Below are 23,236 nucleotides of genomic sequence, written 5' to 3' on the forward strand. Positions count from 1 at the left end.
CAGGGAGTAATAGCTTGTAGTCTCCCCCCCCCCCCCCCAGTAATGGCTGATAACAGGGAGTAATAGCTTGCACAGATAGGTGGAGATGAGCGGTGCCGCCTCTCCCGCACTTACTGCAGCAGGGCGGACATTTTGCTCAGCCTCCGGCCGCCGTTCTCTCTTTCTTCTTCCAGTTTTGTCTGAAGATCATGAACCTGAAGGAGGAAAGGGAGAGACTCAGGTTACAGAAGTGATGCTGCAGCTCGGGGTGTGACTGGAGCACAGGAAGGAAGCGGCCCGGGGTGTGCCTGGAGCACAGGAAGGAAGCGGCCCGGGGTGTGCCTGGAGCACAGGAAGGAAGCGGCCCGGGGTGTGCCTGGAGCACAGGAAGGAAGCGGCCCGGGGTGTGCCTGGAGCACAGGAAGGAAGCGGCCCGGGGTGTGCCTGGAGCACAGGAAGGAAGCGGCCCGGGGTGTGCCTGGAGCACAGGAAGGAAGCGGCCCGGGGTGTGCCTGGAGCACAGGAAGGAAGCGGCCCGGGGTGTGCCTGGAGCACAGGAAGGGAGCGGCCCGGGATGTGACTGGAGCACAGGAAGGGAGCGGCTCGGGATGTGACTGGAGCACAGGAAGGGAGCGGCTCGGGATGTGACTGGAGCACAGGAAGGGAGCGGCTCGGGATGTGACTGGAGCACAGGAAGGGAGCGGCTCGGGATGTGACTGGAGCACAGGAAGGGAGCGGCTCGGGATGTGACTGGAGCACAGGAAGGGAGCGGCTCGGGGTGTGACTGGAGCACAGGAAGGGAGCGGCTCGGGGTGTGACTGGAGCACAGGAAGGAAGCGGCCCGGGGTGTGACTGGAGCACAGGAAGGAAGCGGCTCGGGGTGTGACTGGAGCACAGGAAGGAAGCGGCTCGGGGTGTGACTGGAGCACAGGATGCAGCTTTGGATATGATCAGTTATTTCCACCCCCATATATTCTGCTCAGTGAGGGTCCGGTGATCTGACCCTGCAGCCGCTTTGCTCGGACCCTCGGTCGCCTGTCTCTGGAGTCAGCACAAATCCCAGCATGCTCTCCAGCACAGGGAGGTGACGTCCCCTGCCGTGCAGCACATCTCCCAGCATGCTCTCCAGCACAGGGAGGTGATGACCCCTGACGTGCAGCATTAATCCCAGCATGCTCTCCAGCACAGGGAGGTGACGCCCCCTGCCGTGCAGCACAAATCCCAGCATGCTCTCCAGCACAGGGAGGTGACGCCCCCTGCAGTGCAGCACATCTCCCAGCATGCTCTCCAGCACAGGGAGGTGACGCCCCCTGCTGGCCTCTGCCGTGCAGCACATCTCCCAGCATGCTCTCCAGCACAGGGAGGTGACGCCCCCTGCCGTGCAGCACATCTCCCAGCATGCTCTCCAGTACAGGGAGTTGATGCCCCCTGCTGGCCTCTGCCGTGCAGCACATCTCCCAGCATGCTCTCCAGCACAGGGAGGTGATGCCCCCTGCTGGCCTCTGCCGTGCAGCACATCTCCCAGCATGCTCTCCAGCACAGGGAGGTGATGCCCCCTGCTGGCCTCTGCCGTGCAGCACATCTCCCAGCATGCTCTCCAGCACAGGGAGGTGACGCCCCCTGCCGTGCAGCACATCTCCCAGCATGCTCTCCAGCACAGGGAGGTGAAACCCCCTGCTGGCCACTGGCGGTGCAGCACATCTCACAGCATGCTCTCCAGCACAGGGAGGTGAAACCCCCTGCTGGCCACTGGCGGTGCAGCACATCTCACAGCATGCTCTCCAGCACAGGGAGGTGAAACCCCCTGCTGGCCACTGGCGGTGCAGCACATCTCCCAGCATGCTCTCCAGCACAGGGAGGTGAAACCCCCTGCTGGCCACTGGCGGTGCAGCACATCTCCCAGCACGCTCTCCAGCACAGGGAGGTGACGCCCCCTGCTGGCCTCTGCCGTGCAGCACATTTCCCAGCATGCTCTCCAGCACAGGGAGGTGACGCCCCCTGCTGGCCTCTGCCGTGCAGCACATCTCCCAGCATGCTCTCCAGCACAGGGAGGTGACGCCCCCTGCTGGCCTCTGCCGTGCAGCACATCTCCCAGCATGCTCTCCAGCACAGGGAGGTGACGCCCCCTGCAGTGCAGCACATCTCCCAGCATGCTCTCCAGCACAGGGAGGTGACGCCCCCTGCTGGCCTCTGCCGTGCAGCACATCTCCCAGCATGCTCTCCAGCACAGGGAGGTGACGCCCCCTGCTGGCCTCTGCCGTGCAGCACATCTCCCAGCATGCTCTCCAGCACAGGGAGGTGATGACCCCTGCCGTGCAGCACAGCTCCCAGCATGCTCTCCAGCACAGGGAGGTGACGCCCCCTGCCGTGCAGCTCATCTCCCAGCATGCTCTCTAGCACAGGGAGGTGATGACCCCTGCCACGCAGCACATCTCCCAGCATGCTCTCCAGCACAGGGAGGTGATGACCCCTGCCGTGCAGCTCATCTCCCAGCATATTCTCCAGCACCATGTGGTGATGCCCCCTGCTGGCCTCTGGCGGTGCAGCACCAGTACTACCACCCCCAGCGTCTGCTCTCACCTTCCTCTCCCACTGACTCTCCGTCTGAAGCTTCTCTCTCTGGGATTTGCTTTCTTGCTCCTGTAAGAGATGAGACTCCAGGTCAGCAGTGATGCTGGGAGTTGTAGTCCGCCAGGTGCTGAGGACGTACCCGCAGGTCCTGCTGCAGCTGCTGATCGCGCTCTTGTCCTTGCTGCTTGCTCCGGGACAGGGACTGCTCCAGCTCCTCTATCAGCGCCGAGGCCTGCGGAGAGACCGGGGGGAGACGGAGATGAGACCGGCGGCGGACAGACGGGGGGACAGAGGCCATGAGACCGGCGGCTGACAGACGGGGGGGGGACAGAGGCGATGAGACCGGCGGCGGACAGACGGGGGTCACAGAGGTGATGAGACCGGCGGCTGACAGACGGGGGGGACAGAGGTGATGAGACCGGCGGCTGACAGACGGGGGGGACAGAGGTGATGAGACCGGCGGCTGACAGACGGGGGGACAGAGGCCATGAGACCGGCGGCTGACAGACGGGGGGACAGAGGCCATGAGACCGGCGGCTGACAGACGGGGGGACAGAGGCCATGAGACCGGCGGCTGACAGACGGGGGGACAGAGGCCATGAGACCGGCGGCTGACAGACGGGGGGACAGAGGCCATGAGACCGGCGGCTGACAGACGGGGGGACAGAGGCCATGAGACCGGCGGCTGACAGACGGGGGGGACAGAGGTGATGAGACCGGCGGCTGACAGACGGGGGGACAGAGGCCATGAGACCGGCGGCTGACAGACGGGGGGACAGAGGCCATGAGACCGGCGGCTGACAGACGGGGGGACAGAGGCCATGAGACCGGCGGCTGACAGACGGGGGGGGGGATAGAGGCCATGAGACCGGAGGCTGACAGACGGGGGGGGGACAGAGGCCATGAGACCGGCGGCTGACAGACGGGGGGGGGGGGGGGGGGGGGACAGAGGCCATGAGACCGGCGGCTGACAGACGGGGGGGGACAGAGGCCATGAGACCGGCGGCTGACAGACGGGGGGACAGAGGCCATGAGACCGGAGGCTGACAGACGGGGGGACAGAGGCCATGAGACCGGCGGCTGACAGACGGGGGGGGGGGATAGAGGCCATGAGACCGGAGGCTGACAGACGGGGGGGGGGGGACAGAGGCCATGAGACCGGCGGCTGACAGACGGGGGGGGGGGACAGAGGCCATGAGACCGGCGGCTGACAGACGGGGGGACAGAGGCCATGAGACCGGAGGCTGACAGACGGGGGGACAGAGGCCATGAGACCGGCGGCTGACAGACGGGGGGGGGGGGGGGGAACAGAGGCCATGAGACCGGCGGCTGACAGACGGGGGACAGAGGCCATGAGACCGGCGGCTGACAGACGGGGGGACAGAGGCCATGAGACCGGCGGCTGACAGACGGGGGTCACAGAGGCCATGAGACCGGCGGCTGACAGACGGGGGGACAGAGGCCATGAGACCGGCGGCTGACAGACGGGGGGACAGAGGCCATGAGACCGGCGGCTGACAGACGGGGGGACAGAGGCCATGAGACCGGCGGCTGACAGACGGGGGTCACAGAGGCGATGGGGACCAGGGGGGGGGCGGAGGCACACCTTGGCTGCAGACAGCGCGCTCTGCTGGGTGATGTAGTCCACCTCGGCCTGGTGCTTGCCGTGCAGCTGCTGCAGTTGCTGTTTGTGGTCGCGGCTCTGCCGGTCTCGCTCCTTCTGCGCGGCGCTCAGCCTGACGATACAAGAACAGGTGGAGCAGACCTGAGTGACGAGCAGCTCTGCAGCGTGGAGTGGAGGAGGCCGGATGTAGCAGAGCCGTGTACGCACCGGGCGCTCTGCTGCTGGAGCTCCGCGCGCGCCTCCTGCCAGGACGCCTCCAGCTCAGCCTTCTCCTGAGACAACTTCTGCCGCTGCAGACTACTACTCTCAGCCTCCACAGTCAGCTGCTGCACCCGAGCCTCCAGCTCCTGCACAGTCTGTGCCTGGGGAGAGAAACGCAGGGACAAGAGGGAAACCCTGTACCCAATATCACCCCCACCTGAGGAGCCCCCCATCTAATGTCAGCACCGCAGAGAATCCGGGGGCCGCGCTCATTACAGTCAGTCTCTACTGCAGCTCTGGCATTCTATTCATGGACCAGGAGGCGCAGGATGAGCCCAAATTAGGGTGATCTACATGTGTGTGGCGGAGGGACCCCCGGACCACTCTCCCGCAGATGTGATGTGGTGGGCAGGGTTCCTGTGACCCCTCTCCGGCAGATGCGGGGGCACTCACTGTGGCGGTGGTCTGGGTCACGTAGTCGCCCTCCATCTTCAGCAGTCGGGCGTTGGTGTCGTCCAGCAGCTCCTGGATCTTCTCTGTGTGTCGCTTCTGGAGGTCAAACTTCTCCTGCTCCATGTCCGCCACCGCCGAGTGCAGCTGTACGGGGAGAGGAGGCGGGACACAGCTGCTGCAGAACCTCATGGTACGCCGTAGACGCCGCAGAACCTCACCACACACCGCCGCGCAACCTCCTCACACACTGCAGCTGCTGCAGCACCTCTTACATCGCACCTTCTTCTCCCACTGCAGGCGCTCTCCTCACACACCGCAGCTGCTGCAGCACCTCTTACATCTCACCTTCTTCTCCCACTGCAGGCGCTCACACACTGCAGCTGCTGCAGCACCTCTTACATCGCACCTTCTTCTCCCACTGCAGGCGCTCTCCTCACACACCGCAGCTGCTGCAGCACCTCTTCCATCTCACCTTCTTCTCCCACTGCAGGCGCTCTCCTCACACACCGCAGCTGCTGCAGCACCTCTTCCATCTCACCTTCTCCCACTGCAGGCGCTCTCACACACTGCAGCTGCTGCAGCACCTCTTCCATCTCACCTTCTTCTCCCACTGCAGGCGCTTTCCCCACACACTGCAGCTGCTGCAGCACCTCTTCCATCTCACCTTCTTCTCCCACTGCAGGCGCTCTCCTCACACACCGCAGCTGCTGCAGCACCTCTTATATCTCACCTTCTTCTCCCACTGCAGGCGCTTTCCCCACACACTGCAGCTGCTGCAGCACCTCTTCCATCTCACCTTCTTCTCCCACTGCAGGCGCAGGCTGTCAGCGCTCTCCTCGCACACCGCAGCTGCTGCAGCACCTCTTCCATCTCACCTTCTTCTCCCACTGCAGGCGCAGGCTGTCAGCGCTCTCCTCGCACACCGCAGCTGCTGCAGCACCTCTTCCATCTCACCTTCTTCTCCCACTGCAGGCGCAGGCTGTCAGCGCTCTCCTCGCACAGCTTCCTCAGCTCCTGGATCTGCGCCTCTTTGGTCTCACGGATGAGCTGCGACTCTCGCAGGACGGTCTGTACTGCGCACAGGGAGGACACATTAGCAGAGCATCTCCACCATGGGGGTTGTGGTCTGAGAGCAGCCGCGGCCTCACCTTTCTTCTCCTGCTTCCTGGCCGCCTCCTCGGCCTCCGCCTGCTTCCCTTTATACAGATTCTTCATTTCTTCTATCTCATTGTTCTTTCTTTCCAGTATCTACGGAAGAAAAACACAGGAATCAATGCATCGTCCAGCAGGGGGCGACACCGGGGCTCAGGACAAGAACTGACCAGTAGGACCCCATGTCTTCCCTGATCAGCAAGACACATAGAAACGATACATGACTGTCAAAAATCGCAACCACTACTGATTTGTGGCTTATAGGCAGGGGTTACAGTTATGAGAATAAAAATGCATCTTCTTCCCCCATTAGTCATGAAGCTGAAAAAACTATCGGATTTATACAAACCCCAATATTCATCATTTTCTTTTGGAGACATACGTCTGGGCTGGCTGTTGCACCATTTTCCTTGCAGTAAACCAGTGTGTCACTGGAATTCAGAATGCATTTCCTGGAGACAAAGACCATTCCACTTTGCTGTTTATGTGTAAACACAGGTACACTATTGTTAACTGAAAAGACCTTTGGTCCTAAAAGGAGCTCTTGCATGCTAATTAATAGCTCACTTATCCAGCCACATACCATTCCCTACTCGTATTATTCCAAGAGTGACAGCTCAAATTGCAAGCTCTTGTGTCCTACGGCAACTCTGTAGGAGGGGGGGGGGGGGGGATCTCATCTTAATACTTTCTATGTCAATGACCATGAGCCAGAGCTGTAATCACAACACTGCAACTTCACAGCCGACATCTCCCATCATCGCCTGCTTGTTCAGCATCTGCAGCCACTGCATGCTAACCTTCATCTTCATAACTGAGGAAAAAACTGCACCAGCAGAAAAGTGTAAAGGGAGCACGTGCACAAGCACAACAGTGAATGCAGCTCTGGAGTATAATACAGGAGGTAACTCAGGATCAGTAATGTAATGTATGTACACAGTGACTGCACCAGCAGAATAGTGAGTGCAGCTCTGGAGTATAATACAGGAGGTAACTCAGGATCAGTAATGTATGTATGTACACAGTGACTGCACCAGCAGAATAGTGAGTGCAGCTCTGGAGTATAATACAGGAGGTAACTCAGGATCAGTAATGTAATGTATGTACACAGTGACTGCACCAGCAGAATAGTGAGTGCAGCTCTGGAGTATAATACAGGAGGTAACTCAGGATCAGTAATGTAATGTATGTACACAGTGACTGCACCAGCAGAATAGTGAGTGCAGCTCTGGAGTATAATACAGGAGGTAACTCAGGATCAGTAATGTAATGTATGTACACAGTGACTGCACCAGCAGAATAGTGAATGCAGCTCTGGAGTATAATACAGGAGGTAACTCAGGATCAGTAATGTATGTATGTACACAGTGACTGCACCAGCAGAATAGTGAGTGCAGCTCTGGAGTATAATATAGGAGGTAACTCAGGATCAGTAATGTAATGTATGTACACAGTGACTGCACCAGCAGAATAGTGAGTGCAGCTCTGGAGTATAATACAGGAGTTAACTCAGGATCAGTAATGTAATGTACACAGTGACTGCACCAGCAGAATAGTGAGTGCAGCTCTGGGGTATAATACAGGATGTAACTCAGGATCAGTAATGTAATGTATGTACACAGTGACTGCACCAGCAGAATAGTGAGTGCAGCTCTGGAGGATAATACAGGATGTAACTCAGGATCAGTAATGTATGTACACAGTGACTGCACCAGCAGAATAGTGAGTGCAGCTCTGGAGTATAATACAGGATCTAACTCAGGATCAGTAATGTAATGTATGTACACAGTGACTGCATCAGCAGAATAGTGAGTGCAGCTCTGGAGGATAATACAGGATGTAACTCAGGATCAGTAATGTAATGTATGTACACAGTGACTGCACCAGCAGAATAGTGAGTGCAGCTCTGGAGGATAATACAGGATGTAACTCAGGATCAGTAATGTAATGTATGTACACAGTGACTGCACCAGCAGAATAGTGAGTGCAGCTCTGGAGTATAATACAGGATGTAACTCAGGATCAGTAATGTAATGTATGTACACAGTGACTGCACCAGCAGAATAGTGAGTGCAGCTCTGGAGTATAATACAGGAGGTAACTCAGGATCAGTAATGTAATGTATGTACACAGTGACTGCACCAGCAGAATAGTGAGTGCAGCTCTAGAGTATAATACAGGAGGTAACTCAGGATCAGTAATGTAATGTATGTACACAGTGACTGTACCAGCAGAATAGTGAGTGCAGCTCTGGAGGATAATACAGGAGGTAACTCAGGAACAGTAATGTAATCTATGTACACAGTGACTGCACCAGCAGAATAGCGAGTGCAGCTCTGGGGTATAATACAGGATGTAACTCAGGATCAGTAATGTAATGTATGTACACAGTGACTGCACCAGCAGTATAGTGACTGCAGCTCTGGGGTATAATACAGGATCTAACTCAGGATCAGTAATGTAATGTATGTACACAGTGACTGCAACAGCAGAATAGTGAGTGCAGCTCTGGAGTATAATACAGGAGGTAACTCGGGATCAGTAAAGTAATGTATGTACACAGTGACTGCACCAGCAGAACAGTGAGTGCAGCTCTGGAGTATAATACAGGAGCTAACTCAGGATCAGTAATGTAATGTATGTACACAGTGACTGCACCAGCAGAATAGTGAGTCCAGCTCTGGAGTATAATACAGGAGGTAACTCAGGATCAGTAATGTATGTACACAGTGACTGCACCAGCAGAATAGTGAGTGCAGCTCTGGAGTATAATACAGGATGTAACTCAGGATCAGTAATGTAATGTATGTACACAGTGACTGCACCAGCAGAATAGTGAGTCCAGCTCTGGAGTATAATACAGGAGGTAACTCAGGATCAGTAATGTATGTACACAGTGACTGCACCAGCAGAATAGTGAGTGCAGCTCTGGAGTATAATACAGGAGGTAACTCAGGATCAGTAATGTATGTACACAGTGACTGCACCAGCAGAATAGTGAGTGCAGCTCTGGAGTATAATACAGGAGGTAACTCAGGATCAGTAATGTAATGTATGTACACAGTGACTGCACCAGCAGAACAGTGAGTGCAGCTCTGGAGTATAATACAGGAGCTAACTCAGGATCACTAATGTAATGTATGTACACAGTGACTGCACCAGCAGAATAGGGAGTGCAGCTCTGGAGTATAATACAGAAGGTAACTCCGGATCAGTAATGTAATGTATGTACACAGTGACTGCACCAGCAGAATAGTGAGTGCAGCTCTGGAGTATAATACAGGATGTAACTCAGGATCAGTAATGTAATGTATGTACACAGTGACTGCACCAGCAGAATAGTGAGTGCAGCTCTGGAGTATAATACAGGATGTAACTCAGGATTAGTAATGTAATGTATGTACACAGTGACTGCACCAGCAGAATAGTGAGTGCAGCTCTGGAGGATAATACAGGAGGTAACTCAGGATCAGTAATGTAATGTATGTACACAGTGACTGCACCAGCAGCATAGTGAGTGCAGCTCTGGAGTATAATACAGGATGTAACTCAGAATCAGTAATGTAATGTATGTACACAGTGACTGCACCAGCAGAATAGTGAGTGCAGCTCTGGAGTATAATACAGGAGGTAACTCAGGATCAGTAATGTAATGTATGTACACAGTGACTGCACCAGCAGAATAGTGAGTGCAGCTCTGGAGTATAATACAGGATGTAATTCAGGATCAGTAATGTAATGTATGTACACAGTGACTGCACCAGCAGAATAGTGAGTGCAGCTCTGGAGTATAATACAGGATGTAACTCAGAATCAGTAATGTAATGTATGTACACAGTGACTGCACCAGCAGAATAGTGAGTGCAGCTCTGGAGTATAATACAGGAGGTAACTCAGGATCAGTAATGTAATGTATGCACACAGTGACTGCACCAGCAGAATAGTGAGTGCAGCTCTGCGGTATAATACAGGATGTAACTCAGGATCAGTAATGTAATGTATGTATACAGTGACTGCACCAGCAGAATAGTGAGTGCAGCTCTGGAGTATAATACAGGAGGTAACTCAGGATCAGTAATGTAATGTATGTACACAGTGACTGCACCAGCAGAATAGTGAATGCAGCTCTGGAGTATAATACAGGATGTAACTCAGGATCAGTAATGTAATGTATATACACAGTGACTGCACCAGCAGAATAGTGAGTGCAGCTCTGGAGTATAATACAGGAGGTAACTCAGGATCAGTAATGTAATGTATGTACACAGTGACTGCACCAGCAGAATAGTGAGCGCAGCTCTGGAGTATAATACAGGAGGTAACTCCGGATCAGTAATGTAATGTATGTACACAGTGACTGCACCAGCAGAATAGTGAGCGCAGCTCTGGAGTATAATACAGGAGGTAACTCAGGATCAGTAATGTAATGTATGTACACAGTGACTGCACCAGCAGAATAGTGAGCGCAGCTCTGGAGTATAATACAGGATGTAACTCAGGATCAGTAATGTAATGTATGTACACAGTGACTGCACCAGCAGAATAGTGAGTGCAGCTCTGGAGTATAATACAGGATGTAACTCAGGATCAGTAATGTAATGTATGTACACAGTGACTGCACCAGCAGAATAGTGAGCGCAGCTCTGGAGTATAATACAGGAGGTAACTCAGGATCAGTAATGTAATGTATGTACACAGTGACTGCACCAGCAGAATAGTGAGTGCAGCTCTGGAGTATAATACAGGAGGTAACTCAGGATCAGTAATGTAATGTATGTACACAGTGACTGCACCAGCAGAATAGTGAGTGCAGCTCTGGAGTATAATACAGGAGGTAACTCAGGATCAGTAATGTAATGTATGTACACAGTGACTGCACCAGCAGAATAGTGAGTGCAGCTCTGGAGTATAATACAGGAGGTAACTCAGGATCAGTAATGTAATGTATGTACACAGTGACTGCACCAGCAGAATAGTGAGTGCAGCTCTGGAGTATAATACAGGAGGTAAATCAGGATCAGTAATGTAATTTATGTACACAGTGACTGCACCAGCAGAATAGTGAGTGCAGCTCTGGGGTATAATACAGGATGTAACTCAGGATCAGTAATGTAATGTATGTACACAGTGACTTCACCAGCAGAATAGTGAGTGCAGCTCTGGAGTATAATACAGGATGTAACTCAGGATCAGTAATGTAATGTATGTACACAGTGACTGCACCAGCAGAATAGTGAGTGCAGCTCTGGAGTATAATACAGGAGGTAAATCAGGATCAGTAATGTAATTTATGTACACAGTGACTGCACCAGCAGAATAGTGAGTGCAGCTCTGGGGTATAATACAGGATGTAACTCCGGATCAGTAATGTAATGTATGTACACAGTGACTTCACCAGCAGAATAGTGAGTGCAGCTCTGGAGTATAATACAGGATGTAACTCAGGATCAGTAATGTAATGTATGTACACAGTGACTGCACCAGCAGAATAGTGAGTGCAGCTCTGGAGTATAATACAGGATGTAACTCAGGATCAGTAATGTAATGTATGTACACAGTGACTGCACCAGCAGAATAGTGAGTGCAGCTCTGGAGTATAATACAGGAGGTAACTCAGGATCAGTAATGTAATGTATGTACACAGTGACTGCACCAGCAGAATAGTGAGTGCAGCTCTGGAGTATAATACAGGAGGTAACTCAGGATCAGTAATGTAATGTATGTACACAGTGACTCCACCAGCAGAATAGTGAGTGCAGCTCTGGGGTATAATACAGGAGGTAACTCAGGATCAGTAATGTAATGTATGTACACAGTGACTGCACCAGCAGAATAGTGAATGCAGCTCTGGAGTATAATACAGGATGTAACTCAGGATCAGTAATGTAATGTATGTACACAGTGACTGCACCAGCAGAATAGTGAGTGCAGCTCTGGAGTATAATACAGGAGGTAAATCAGGATCAGTAATGTAATTTATGTACACAGTGACTGCACCAGCAGAATAGTGAGTGCAGCTCTGGGGTATAATACAGGATGTAACTCAGGATCAGTAATGTAATGTATGTACACAGTGACTGCACCAGCAGAATAGTGAGTGCAGCTCTGGAGTATAATACAGGAGGTAACTCAGGATCAGTAATGTAATGTATGTACACAGTGACTGCACCAGCAGAATAGTGAGCGCAGCTCTGGAGTATAATACAGGATGTAACTCAGGATCAGTAATGTAATGTATGTACACAGTGACTGCACCAGCAGAATAGTGAGCGCAGCTCTGGAGTGTAACACAGGATGTAACTCAGGATCAGTAATGTAATGTATGTACACAGTGACTGCACCAGCAGAATAGTGAGTGCAGCTCTGGAGTATAATACTGGAGGTAACTCAGGATCAGTAATGTAATGTATGTACACAGTGACTGCACCAGCACAATAGTGAGTGCAGCTCTGGAGTATAATGCAGGATATAACTCAGAATCAGTAATGTAATGTATGTACACAGTGACTGCACCAGCAGAATAGTGAGTGCAGCTCTGGAGTATAATACAGGAGGTAACTCAGGATCAGTAATGTAATGTATGTACACAGTGACTGCACCAGCAGAATAGTGAGTGCAGCTCTGGAGTATAATACAGGATGTAACTCAGGATCAGTAATGTAATGTATGTACACAGTGACTGCACCAGCAGAATAGTGAGTGCAGCTCTGGAGTATAATAGAGGAGGTAACTCAGGATCAGTAATGTATGTACACAGTGACTGCACCAGCAGAATAGTGAGTGCAGCTCTGGAGTATAATACAGGAGGTAACTCAGGATCAGTAATGTAATGTATGTACACAGTGACTGCACCAGCAGAATAGTGAGTGCAGCTCTGGAGTATAATACAGGATGTAACTCAGGATCAGTAATGTAATGTATGTACACAGTGACTGCACCAGCAGAATAGTGAGTGCAGCTCTGGAGTATAATACAGGATGTTACTCAGGATCAGTAATGTAATGTATGTATACAGTGACTGCACCAGCAGAACAGTGAGTGCAGCTCCGGGGTATGACTGTCTGGCTTGTTCCTATGACTTGGTTACAGGCTCACAGTGCAGGAAGCCGTATTGATGAGCCTGGTATGGGGGCTGTGTGGGGGGCTGTGTAGGGGGCTGTGTTCCTCTCCCTCTGTCTCTCCGGTCACAGGACCCCCGGCAGGCAGCGGTCAGACTTTCCGTCACAGCAGATTCCCTTTCGGCCTCTGAAGCTTCTGCCCGGTGAGCAGACATTACCAGTCAGGTGTTAGGTGCCCGGTGTCTCCTCGGCCAGTACATTAGGTGCAGCCTTATGCTGCGGTGATGTACTCCGGAGCAGCGTGCGTGCATTATTAATATCTGCTGTTATTTGCTAGCACAGATAAGACATTAGTACAGGAATAGAGACAGGACAGAGGCTGCAGGAGGCTCCCGGCCGAGCAGAGACAATAGTGGAGGAGATCCACCCCGGCTAAGGATGCAGAGCAGCGCTCCGCTCACCTTCTGGACGTCGGCGTCGTGCTTCTGCTGCATCTTCAGCTTCTCCTCGTGAAACTTCGCCTCCATCCCCTTTATCTTCACATCCATCTGCAGAAAAGAATAAGACCGGACCGGGCCGAGGTCACGGCGGGAAGGGAGGACGAGGCCGGGCCGAGGTCACGGCGGGAAGGGAGGACGAGGCCGGGCCGAGGTCACGGCGGGAAGGGAGGACGAGGCCGGGCCGAGGTCACGGCGGGAAGGGAGGACGAGGCCGGGCCGAGGTCACGGCGGGAAGGGAGGACGAGGCCGGGCCGAGGTCACGGCGGGAAGGGAGGACGAGGCCGGGCCCAGGTCACGGAGGGAAGGGAGGACGAGGCCGGGCCCAGGTCACGGAGGGAAGGGAGGACGAGGCCGGGCCCAGGTCACGGAGGGAAGGGAGGACGAGGCCGGGCCCAGGTCACGGAGGGAAGGGAGGACGAGGCCGGGCCCAGGTCACGGAGGGAAGGGAGGACGAGGCCGGGCCCAGGTCACGGAGGGAAGGGAGGACGAGGCCGGGCCCAGGTCACGGAGGGAAGGGAGGACGAGGCCGGGCCCAGGTCACGGAGGGAAGGGAGGACGAGGCCGGGCCCAGGTCACGGAGGGAAGGGAGGACGAGGCCGGGCCCAGGTCACGGAGGGAAGGGAGGACGAGGCCGGGCCCAGGTCACGGAGGGAAGGGAGGACGAGGCCGGGCCCAGGTCACGGAGGGAAGGGAGGACGAGGCCGGGCCCAGGTCACGGAGGGAAGGGAGGACGAGGCCGGGCCCAGGTCACAGAGGGAAGGGAGGACGAGGCCGGGCCCAGGTCACGGAGGGAAGGGAGGACGAGGCCGGGCCCAGGTCACGGAGGGAAGGGAGGACGAGGCCGGGCCCAGGTCACGGAGGGAAGGGAGGACGAGGCCGGGCCCAGGTCACGGAGGGAAGGGAGGACGAGGCCGGGCCCAGGTCACGGAGGGAAGGGAGGACGAGGCCGGGCCCAGGTCACGGCGGGAAGGGACGAGGCGGGTGAGGTTGCATTTTGGGGTAGGGAGTTTGGATGAGGTCGCGTTGGGGAGGGAGGAGGAGGGCGAGGTTGAGTCGGTGGGGGGGGTTAGGCCAAAGTCACGTCGGGGAGGGGGTTAGGCTGAGGTCACGGTCACGTCGTGGGGTGGGTGGTTGGGAGGGGGAGGCTGGTGGCCGAGATCACGTTAGGGGGGGGGGGGTGGCCGAGGTCACCGAGGACACACCCCACAATTATCACAGAAAATAATTCTCCATACCTCCTTCTTATGTAACCGGGAGAGAGAACGTTCATCCCCGAAATCTGCACCAACACCGAGGAGAAAACCCGGAGAGATCTACAGAGAGAAGATCAGTTATAATACACAGCAGTGACATCACCGCCCTCCAGATATCAGTTATATTATACAGCAGTGACATCACCGCTCTCCAGATATCAGTTATATTATACAGTGGTGATGTCACCGCTCTCCAGATATCAGTTATATTATACAGCAGTGACATCACCGCTCTCCAGATATCAGTTATATTATACAGCAGTGACATCACCGCTCTCCAGATATCAGTTATATTATACAGCAGTGACATCACCGCTCTCCAGATATCAGTTATATTATACAGCAGTGACATCACCGCTCTCCAGATATCAGTTATATTATACAGCAGTGACATCACCGCTCTCCAGATATCAGTTATATTATACAGCAGTGACATCACCGCTCTCCAGATATCAGTTATATTATACAGCAGTGACATCACCGCCCTCCAGATATCAGTTATATTATACAGCAGTGACATCACCGCTCTCCAGATATCAGTTATATTATACAGTGGTGATGTCACCGCTCTCCAGATATCAGTTATATTATACAGCAGTGACATCACCGCTCTCCAGATATCAGTTATATTATACAGCAGTGACATCACCGCTCCCCAGATATCAGTTATATTATACAGCGGTGACATCACCGCTCTCCAGATATCAGTTATATTATACAGCGGTGACATCACCGCTCTCCAGATATCAGTTATATTATACAGCGGTGACATCACCGCTCTCCAGATATCAGTTATATTATACAGCAGTGACATCACCGCTCTCCAGATATCAGTTATATTATACAGCGGTGACATCACCGCTCTCCAGATATCAGTTATATTATACAGCGGTGACATCACCGCTCTCCAGATATCGGTTATATTATACAGCAGTGACATCACCGCTCTCCAGATATCAGTTATATTATACAGCAGTGACATCACCGCTCTCCAGATATCAGTTATATTATACAGCAGAGACATCACCGCTCTCCAGATATCAGTTATATTATACAGCGGTGACATCACCGCTCTCCAGATATCAGTTATATTATACAGCGGTGACATCACCGCTCTCCAGATATCAGTTATATTATACAGCGGTGACATCACCGCTCTCCAGATATCAGTTATATTATACAGCGGTGACATCACCGCTCTCCAGATATCAGTTATATTATACAGCGGTGACATCACGGCTCTCCAGATATCAGTTATATTATACAGCAGTGACATCACCGCTCTCCAGATATCAGTTATATTATACAGCAGTGACATCACCGCTCTCCAGATATCAGTTATATTATACAGCAGTGACATCACCGCTCTCCAGATATCAGTTATATTATACAGCAGTGACATCACCGCTCTCCAGATATCAGTTATATTATACAGCAGTGACATCACCGCTCTCCAGATATCAGTTATATTATACAGCGGTGACATCACCGCTCTCCAGATATCAGTTATATTATACAGCGGTGACATCACCGCTCTCCAGATATCAGTTATATTATACAGCAGTGACATCACCGCTCTCCAGATATCAGTTATATTATACAGCGGTGACATCACCGCTCTCCAGATATCAGTTATATTATACAGCAGTGACATCACCGCTCTCCAGATATCAGTTATATTATACAGCAGTGACATCACCGCTCTCCAGATATCAGTTATATTATACAGGAGAGACATCACCGCTCTCCAGATATCAGTTATATTATACAGGAGAGACATCACCGCTCTCCAGATATCAGTTATATTATACAGCAGTGACATCACCGCTCTCCAGATATCAGTTATATTATACAGCAGTGACATCACCGCTCTCCAGATATCAGTTATATTATACAGCAGTGACATCACCGCTCTCCAGATATCAGTTATATTATACAGCAGTGACATCACCGCTCTCCAGATATCAGTTATATTATACAGCAGTGACATCACCGCTCTCCAGATATCAGTTATATTATACAGCAGTGACATCACCGCTCTCCAGATATCAGTTATATTATACAGCAGAGACATCACCGCTCTCCAGATATCAGTTATATTATACAGCAGAGACATCACCGCTCTCCAGATATCAGTTATATTATACAGCAGTGACATCACCGCTCTCCAGATATCAGTTATATTATACAGCAGTGACATCACCGCTCTCCAGATATCAGTTATATTATACAGCAGTGACATCACCGCTCTCCAGATATCAGTTATATTATACAGCAGTGACATCACCGCTCTCCAGATATCAGTTATATTATACAGCAGTGACATCACCGCTCTCCAGATATCAGTTATATTATACAGCAGTGACATCACCGCTCTCCAGATATCAGTTATATTATACAGCAGTGACATCACCGCTCTCCAGATATCAGTTATATTATACAGCGGTGACATCACCGCTCTCCAGATATCAGTTATATTATACAGCGGTGACATCACCGCTCCCCAGATATCAGTTATATTATACAGCAGTGACATCACCGCTCTCCAGATATCAGTTATATTATACAGCAGTGACATCACCGCTCTCCAGATATCAGTTATATTATACAGCGGTGACATCACCGCTCCCCAGATATCAGTTATATTATACAGCGGTGACATCACCGCTCTCCAGATATCAGTTATATTATACAGCGGTGACATCACCGCTCCCCAGATATCAGTTATATTATACAGCAGAGACATCACCGCTCCCCAGATATCAGTTATATTATACAGCAGAGACATCACCGCTCTCCAGATATCAGTTATATTATACAGCAGTGACATCACCGCTCCCCAGATATCAGTTATATTATACAGCAGAGACATCACCGCTCTCCAGATATCAGTTATATTATACAGCAGAGACATCACCGCTCCCCAGATATCAGTTATATTATACAGCAGAGACATCACCGCTCTCCAGATATCAGTTATATTATACAGCAGTGACATCACCGCTCTCCAGATATCAGTTATATTATACAGCAGTGACATCACCGCTCTCCAGATATCAGTTATATTATACAGCAGAGACATCACCGCTCCCCAGATATCAGTTATATTATACAGCAGTGACATCACCGCTCTCCAGATATCAGTTATATTATACAGCAGTGACATCACCGCTCTCCAGATATCAGTTATATTATACAGCAGTGACATCACCGCTCTCCAGATATCAGTTATATTATACAGCAGTGACATCACCGCTCTCCAGATATCAGTTATATTATACAGCAGTGACATCACCGCTCTCCAGATATCAGTTATATTATACAGCAGTGACATCGCCGCTCTCCAGATATCAGTTATATTATACAGCGGTGACATCACCGCTCTCCAGATATCAGTTATATTATACAGCAGAGACATCACCGCTCTCCAGATATCAGTTATATTATACAGCAGTGACATCACCGCTCTCCAGATATCAGTTATATTATACAGCAGTGACATCACCGCTCTCCAGATATCAGTTATATTATACAGCAGAGACATCACCGCTCTCCAGATATCAGTTATATTATACAGCAGTGACATCACCGCTCTCCAGATATCAGTTATATTATACAGCGGTGACATCACCGCTCTCCAGATATCAGTTATATTATACAGCAGTGACATCACCGCTCTCCTGATATCAGTTATATTATACAGCAGTGACATCACCGCTCTCCAGATATCAGTTATATTATACAGCGGTGACATCACCGCTCTCCAGATATCAGTTATATTATACAGCGGTGACATCACCGCTCTCCAGATATCAGTTATATTATACAGCAGTGACATCACCGCTCTCCAGATATCAGTTATATTATACAGCAGTGACATCACCGCTCTCCAGATATCAGTTATATTATACAGCAGTGACATCGCCGCTCTCCAGATATCAGTTATATTATACAGCAGTGACATCACCGCTCTCCAGATATCAGTTATATTATACAGCAGTGACATCACCACTCTCCAGATATCAGTTATATTATACAGCAGTGACATCACCGCTCTCCAGATATCAGTTATATTATACAGCAGAGACATCACCGCTCTCCAGATATCAGTTATATTATACAGCAGTGACATCACCGCTCTCCAGATATCAGTTATATTATACAGCAGTGACATCACCGCTCTCCAGATATCAGTTATATTATACAGCAGTGACATCACCGCTCTCCAGATATCAGTTATATTATACAGCGGTGACATCATCGCTCTCCAGATATCAGTTATATTATACAGCAGTGACATCACCGCTCTCCAGATATCAGTTATACTATACAGCGGTGACATCACCGCTCTCCAGATATCAGTTATATTATACAGCGGTGACATCACCGCTCTCCAGATATCAGTTATATTATACAGCGGTGACATCACCGCTCTCCAGATATCAGTTATATTATACAGCAGTGACATCACCGCTCTCCAGATATCAGTTATATTATACAGCGGTGACATCACCGCGCTCCAGATATCAGTTATATAATACAGCAGTGACATCACCGCTCTCCAGATATCAGTTATATTATACAGCGGTGACATCACCGCTCTCCAGATATCAGTTATATTATACAGCAGTGACATCACCGCTCTCCAGATATCAGTTATATTATACAGCAGTGACATCACCGCTCTCCAGATATCAGTTATATTATACAGCAGTGACATCACCGCTCTCCAGATATCAGTTATATTATACAGCAGTGACATCACCGCTCTCCAGATATCAGTTATATTATACAGCAGTGACATCACCGCTCTCCAGATATCAGTTATATTATACAGCTGTGACATCACCGCTCTCCAGATATCAGTTATATTATACAGCAGTGACATCACCGCTCTCCAGATATCAGTTATATTATACAGCAGTGACATCACCGCTCTCCAGATATCAGTTATATTATACAGCGGTGACATCACCGCTCCCCAGATATCAGTTATATTATACAGCGGTGACATCACCGCTCTCCAGATATCAGTTATATTATACAGCAGTGACATCACCGCTCTCCAGATATCAGTTATATTATACAGCAGTGACATCACCGCTCTCCAGATATCAGTTATATTATACAGCAGTGACATCACCGCTCTCCAGATATCAGTTATATTATACAGCAGTGACATCACCGCTCTCCAGATATCAGTTATATTATACAGCAGTGACATCACCGCTCTCCAGATATCAGTTATATTATACAGCAGTGACATCACCGCTCTCCAGATATCAGTTATATTATACAGCAGAGACATCACCGCTCTCCAGATATCAGTTATATTATACAGCAGTGACATCACCGCTCTCCAGATATCAGTTATATTATACAGCAGTGACATCACCGCTCTCCAGATATCAGTTATATTATACAGCAGTGACATCAGCGCTCTCCAGATATCAGTTATATTATACAGCAGTGACATCACCGCTCTCCAGATATCAGTTATATTATACAGCAGTGACATCACCGCTCTCCAGATATCAGTTATATTATACAACAATGACATCACCGCTCTCCAGATATCAGTTATATTATACAGCAGTGACATCACCGCTCTCCAGATATCAGTTATATTATACAGCAGAGACATCACCGCTCCCCAGATATCAGTTATATTATACAGCAATGACATCACCGCTCCCCAGATATCAGTTATATTATACAGCACTGACATCACCGCTCTCCAGATATCAGTTATATTATACAGCAGTGACATCACCGCTCTGCAGATATCAGTTATATTATACAGCGGTGACATCACCGCTCTCCAGATATCAGTTATATTATACAGAGGTGACATCACCGCTCTCCAGATATCAGTTATATTATACAGCAGTGACATCACCGCTCTCCAGATATCAGTTATATTATACAGCAGTGACATCACCGCTCTCCAGATATCAGTTATATTATACAGCAGTGACATCACCGCTCTCCAGATATCAGTTATATTATACAGCAGTGACATCACCGCTCTCCAGATATCAGTATATTATACAGCAGTGACATCACCGCTCTCCAGATATCAGTTATATTATACAGCAGAGACATCACCGCTCTCCAGATATCAGTTATATTATACAGCAGTGACATCACCGCTCTCCAGATATCAGTTATATTATACAGCAGTGACATCACCACTCTCCAGATATCAGTTATATTATACAGCAGTGACATCACCGCTCTCCAGATATCAGTTATATTATACAGCAGTGACATCACCGCTCTCCAGATATCAGTTATATTATACAGCACTGACATCACCGCTCTCCAGATATCAGTTATATTATACAGCAGTGACATCACCGCTCTCCAGATATCAGTTATATTATACAGCAGTGACATCACCGCTCTCCAGATATCAGTTATATTATACAGCGGTGACATCACCGCTCCCCAGATATCAGTTATATTATACAGCAGTGACATCACCGCTCTCCAGATATCAGTTATATTATACAGCAGTGACATCACCGCTCTCCAGATATCAGTTATATTATACAGCAGTGACATCGCTGCTCTCGGTATACAGGGGGCCGTGCACATACCGGGGTGATGGGTGGGCTCTTCTCCCGCAGGTATCTTGGGTTCTCCATCTGGGGATATAACAGCACATTACTTTGGTTGCAGACTCCTTAGTTGAGGACGGGACCCTCAGACCCTGCGCCGCCCTCCTCCTGCTGATCGAGGGACTGAGCAGCGGTGACAGGAGACGCTTTTCTCTCCACCACTGACCGCTGCTCACAGTCACTGACACCAGATACAACTGCTTACTGTGCAATCCCTCAATTCCCCGGCTGCGCTTTAACCATGGGGGCTGTAGGTGGCGCTATAGATAATAACTGGAGACGTGGAAGGAGATGACCACTGAAAACCGGGCGAGCTGTGATAGCAGACATATTGGTAGCCACAATATAGAGGGGGGTGCGACGTCTGGAAGAAGGAGGAGGGGGGGGGGGGAGGGAAGAAGGAGGAGGGGGGGGGGGGGGAGGGAAGAAGGAGGAGGGGGGGGGGGGGAGGGAAGAAGGAGGAGGAGGAGGGGGAGGGAAGAAGGAGGAGGAGGAGGAGGAGGAGGAGGAGGAGGAGGAGGAGGAGGAGGAGGAGGAGAAGGAGAAGGAGAAGGAGAAGGAGAAGGAGAAGGAGAAGGAGAAGGAGAAGGAGAAGGAGAAGGAGAAGGAGAAGGAGAAGGAGAAGGAGAAGGAGAAGGAGAAGGAGAAGGAGAAGGAGAAGGAGAAGGAGAAGGAGAAGGAGGAGGAGAAGGAGGAGGAGGAGGAGGTGGAGAAGGAGGTGGAGAAGGAGGTGGAGAAGGAGGTGGAGAAGGAGGTGGAGAAGGAGGTGAGAGGAGGTGGAGAAGGAGGTGGAGAAGGAGGTGGAGAAGGAGGTGGAGAAGGAGGTGGAGAAGGAGGTGGAGAAGGAGGTGGAGAAGGAGGTGGAGAAGGAGGTGGAGAAGGAGGTGGAGAAGGAGGTGGAGGTGGAGGAGAGGGGGGACGGACGTCTGCCAGAAGAAGGAGAAGAGGGGGAGGGGGGGCGACGTCTGCCAGAAGAAGGAGAAGAGGGGGAGGGGGGGCGACGTCTGCCAGAAGAAGAAGAAGAGGGGGAGGGGGGGGGGCCACGTCTGCCAGAAGAAGGAGAAGAGGGGGGCCACGTCTGCCCGAAGAAGAAGAAGAGGGGGGGCCACGTCTGCCCGAAGAAGAAGAAGAGGGGGGGCCACGTCTGCCCGAAGAAGAAGAAGAGGGGGGGCCACGTCTGCCCGAAGAAGAAGAAGAGGGGGGGCCACGTCTGCCCGAAGAAGAGGGGGAGGGGGAGGGGGGGCGACGTCTGCCAGAAGAAGAGGGGGAGGGGGGGGGGCGACGTCTGCCCGAAGAAGAGGGGGGGGGCGACGTCTGCCCGAAGAAGAAGAAGAGGGGGGGCCACGTCTGCCCGAAGAAGAAGAAGAGGGGGGGCCACGTCTGCCCGAAGAAGAAGAAGAGGGGGGGCCACGTCTGCCCGAAGGAGAAGAAGAGGGGGGGGCGACGTCTGCCCGAAGGAGAAGAAGAGGGGGGGGGCGACGTCTGCCCGAAGAAGAAGAAGAGGGGGGGCCACGTCTGCCCGAAGAAGAAGAAGAGGGGGGGCCACGTCTGCCCGAAGAAGAAGGGAGGGGGGGCGACGTCTGCCCGAAGAAGAGGGGGAGGGGGAGGGGGGGCGACGTCTGCCAGAAGAAGAGAGAGGGGGGGGGCGACGTCTGCCCGAAGGAGAAGAGGGGGGGGCGACGTCTGCCCGAAGGAGAAGAGGGGGGGGGCGACGTCTGCCCGAAGGAGAAGAGGGGGGGGGGCGACGTCTGCCCGAAGGAGAAGAGGGGGGGGGCGACGTCTGCCCGAAGGAGAAGAGGGGGGGGGGGCGACGTCTGCCCGA

General features: G+C 51.5%; 1 protein-coding gene across 2 annotated transcripts; it reads right to left on the minus strand.

The window, feature by feature from the left end:
• Positions 1-97: 97 nt before the first annotated feature.
• LOC141252495 (centrosomal protein of 112 kDa-like) lies at positions 98-21,549 on the minus strand. Of its 2 annotated transcripts, XM_073670517.1 has the most exons (11): positions 21,394-21,549; positions 14,774-14,851; positions 13,500-13,586; positions 5,977-6,076; positions 5,783-5,901; positions 4,829-4,972; positions 4,382-4,536; positions 4,157-4,286; positions 2,690-2,782; positions 2,560-2,619; positions 98-194 (listed from the first exon to the last, which is right to left on the minus strand). In XM_073670517.1, the coding sequence occupies exons 1-11, from the start codon at positions 21,439-21,441 to the stop codon at positions 111-113; spliced, it is 1,098 nt and encodes a 365-aa protein (XP_073526618.1). In that variant the 5' UTR covers positions 21,442-21,549; the 3' UTR covers positions 98-110. The 2 variants fall into 2 exon arrangements, with proteins under 2 accessions (XP_073526618.1, XP_073526617.1); XM_073670516.1 differs by lacking the exons at positions 13,500-13,586; positions 14,774-14,851; positions 21,394-21,549 and adding an exon at positions 6,330-6,545.
• Between the last annotated feature and the right edge of the window lie 1,687 nt (positions 21,550-23,236).

The sequence above is a fragment of the Phyllobates terribilis genome, unplaced genomic scaffold, assembly GCF_046119375.1.
Source record: "Phyllobates terribilis strain yellow unplaced genomic scaffold, ASM4611937v1 Scaffold_9025__1_contigs__length_23235, whole genome shotgun sequence".
Taxonomy (NCBI): Eukaryota; Metazoa; Chordata; class Amphibia; order Anura; family Dendrobatidae; genus Phyllobates; species Phyllobates terribilis.

Excerpts from the sequence above, each read along its gene's own strand:
- LOC141252495 (XM_073670517.1), bottom strand. The coding sequence starts at position 21,441 with ATGGAGAACCCAAGATACCTGCGGGAGAAGAGCCCACCCATCACCCCG. Across the intron at positions 14,852-21,393 it reads AGAGCCCACCCATCACCCCG|ATCTCTCCGGGTTTTCTCCT; the intron begins GTATGTGCACGG and ends TTCTCTCTGTAG. Across the intron at positions 6,077-13,499 it reads ACGACGCCGACGTCCAGAAG|ATACTGGAAAGAAAGAACAA; the intron begins GTGAGCGGAGCG and ends TTTCTTCCGTAG.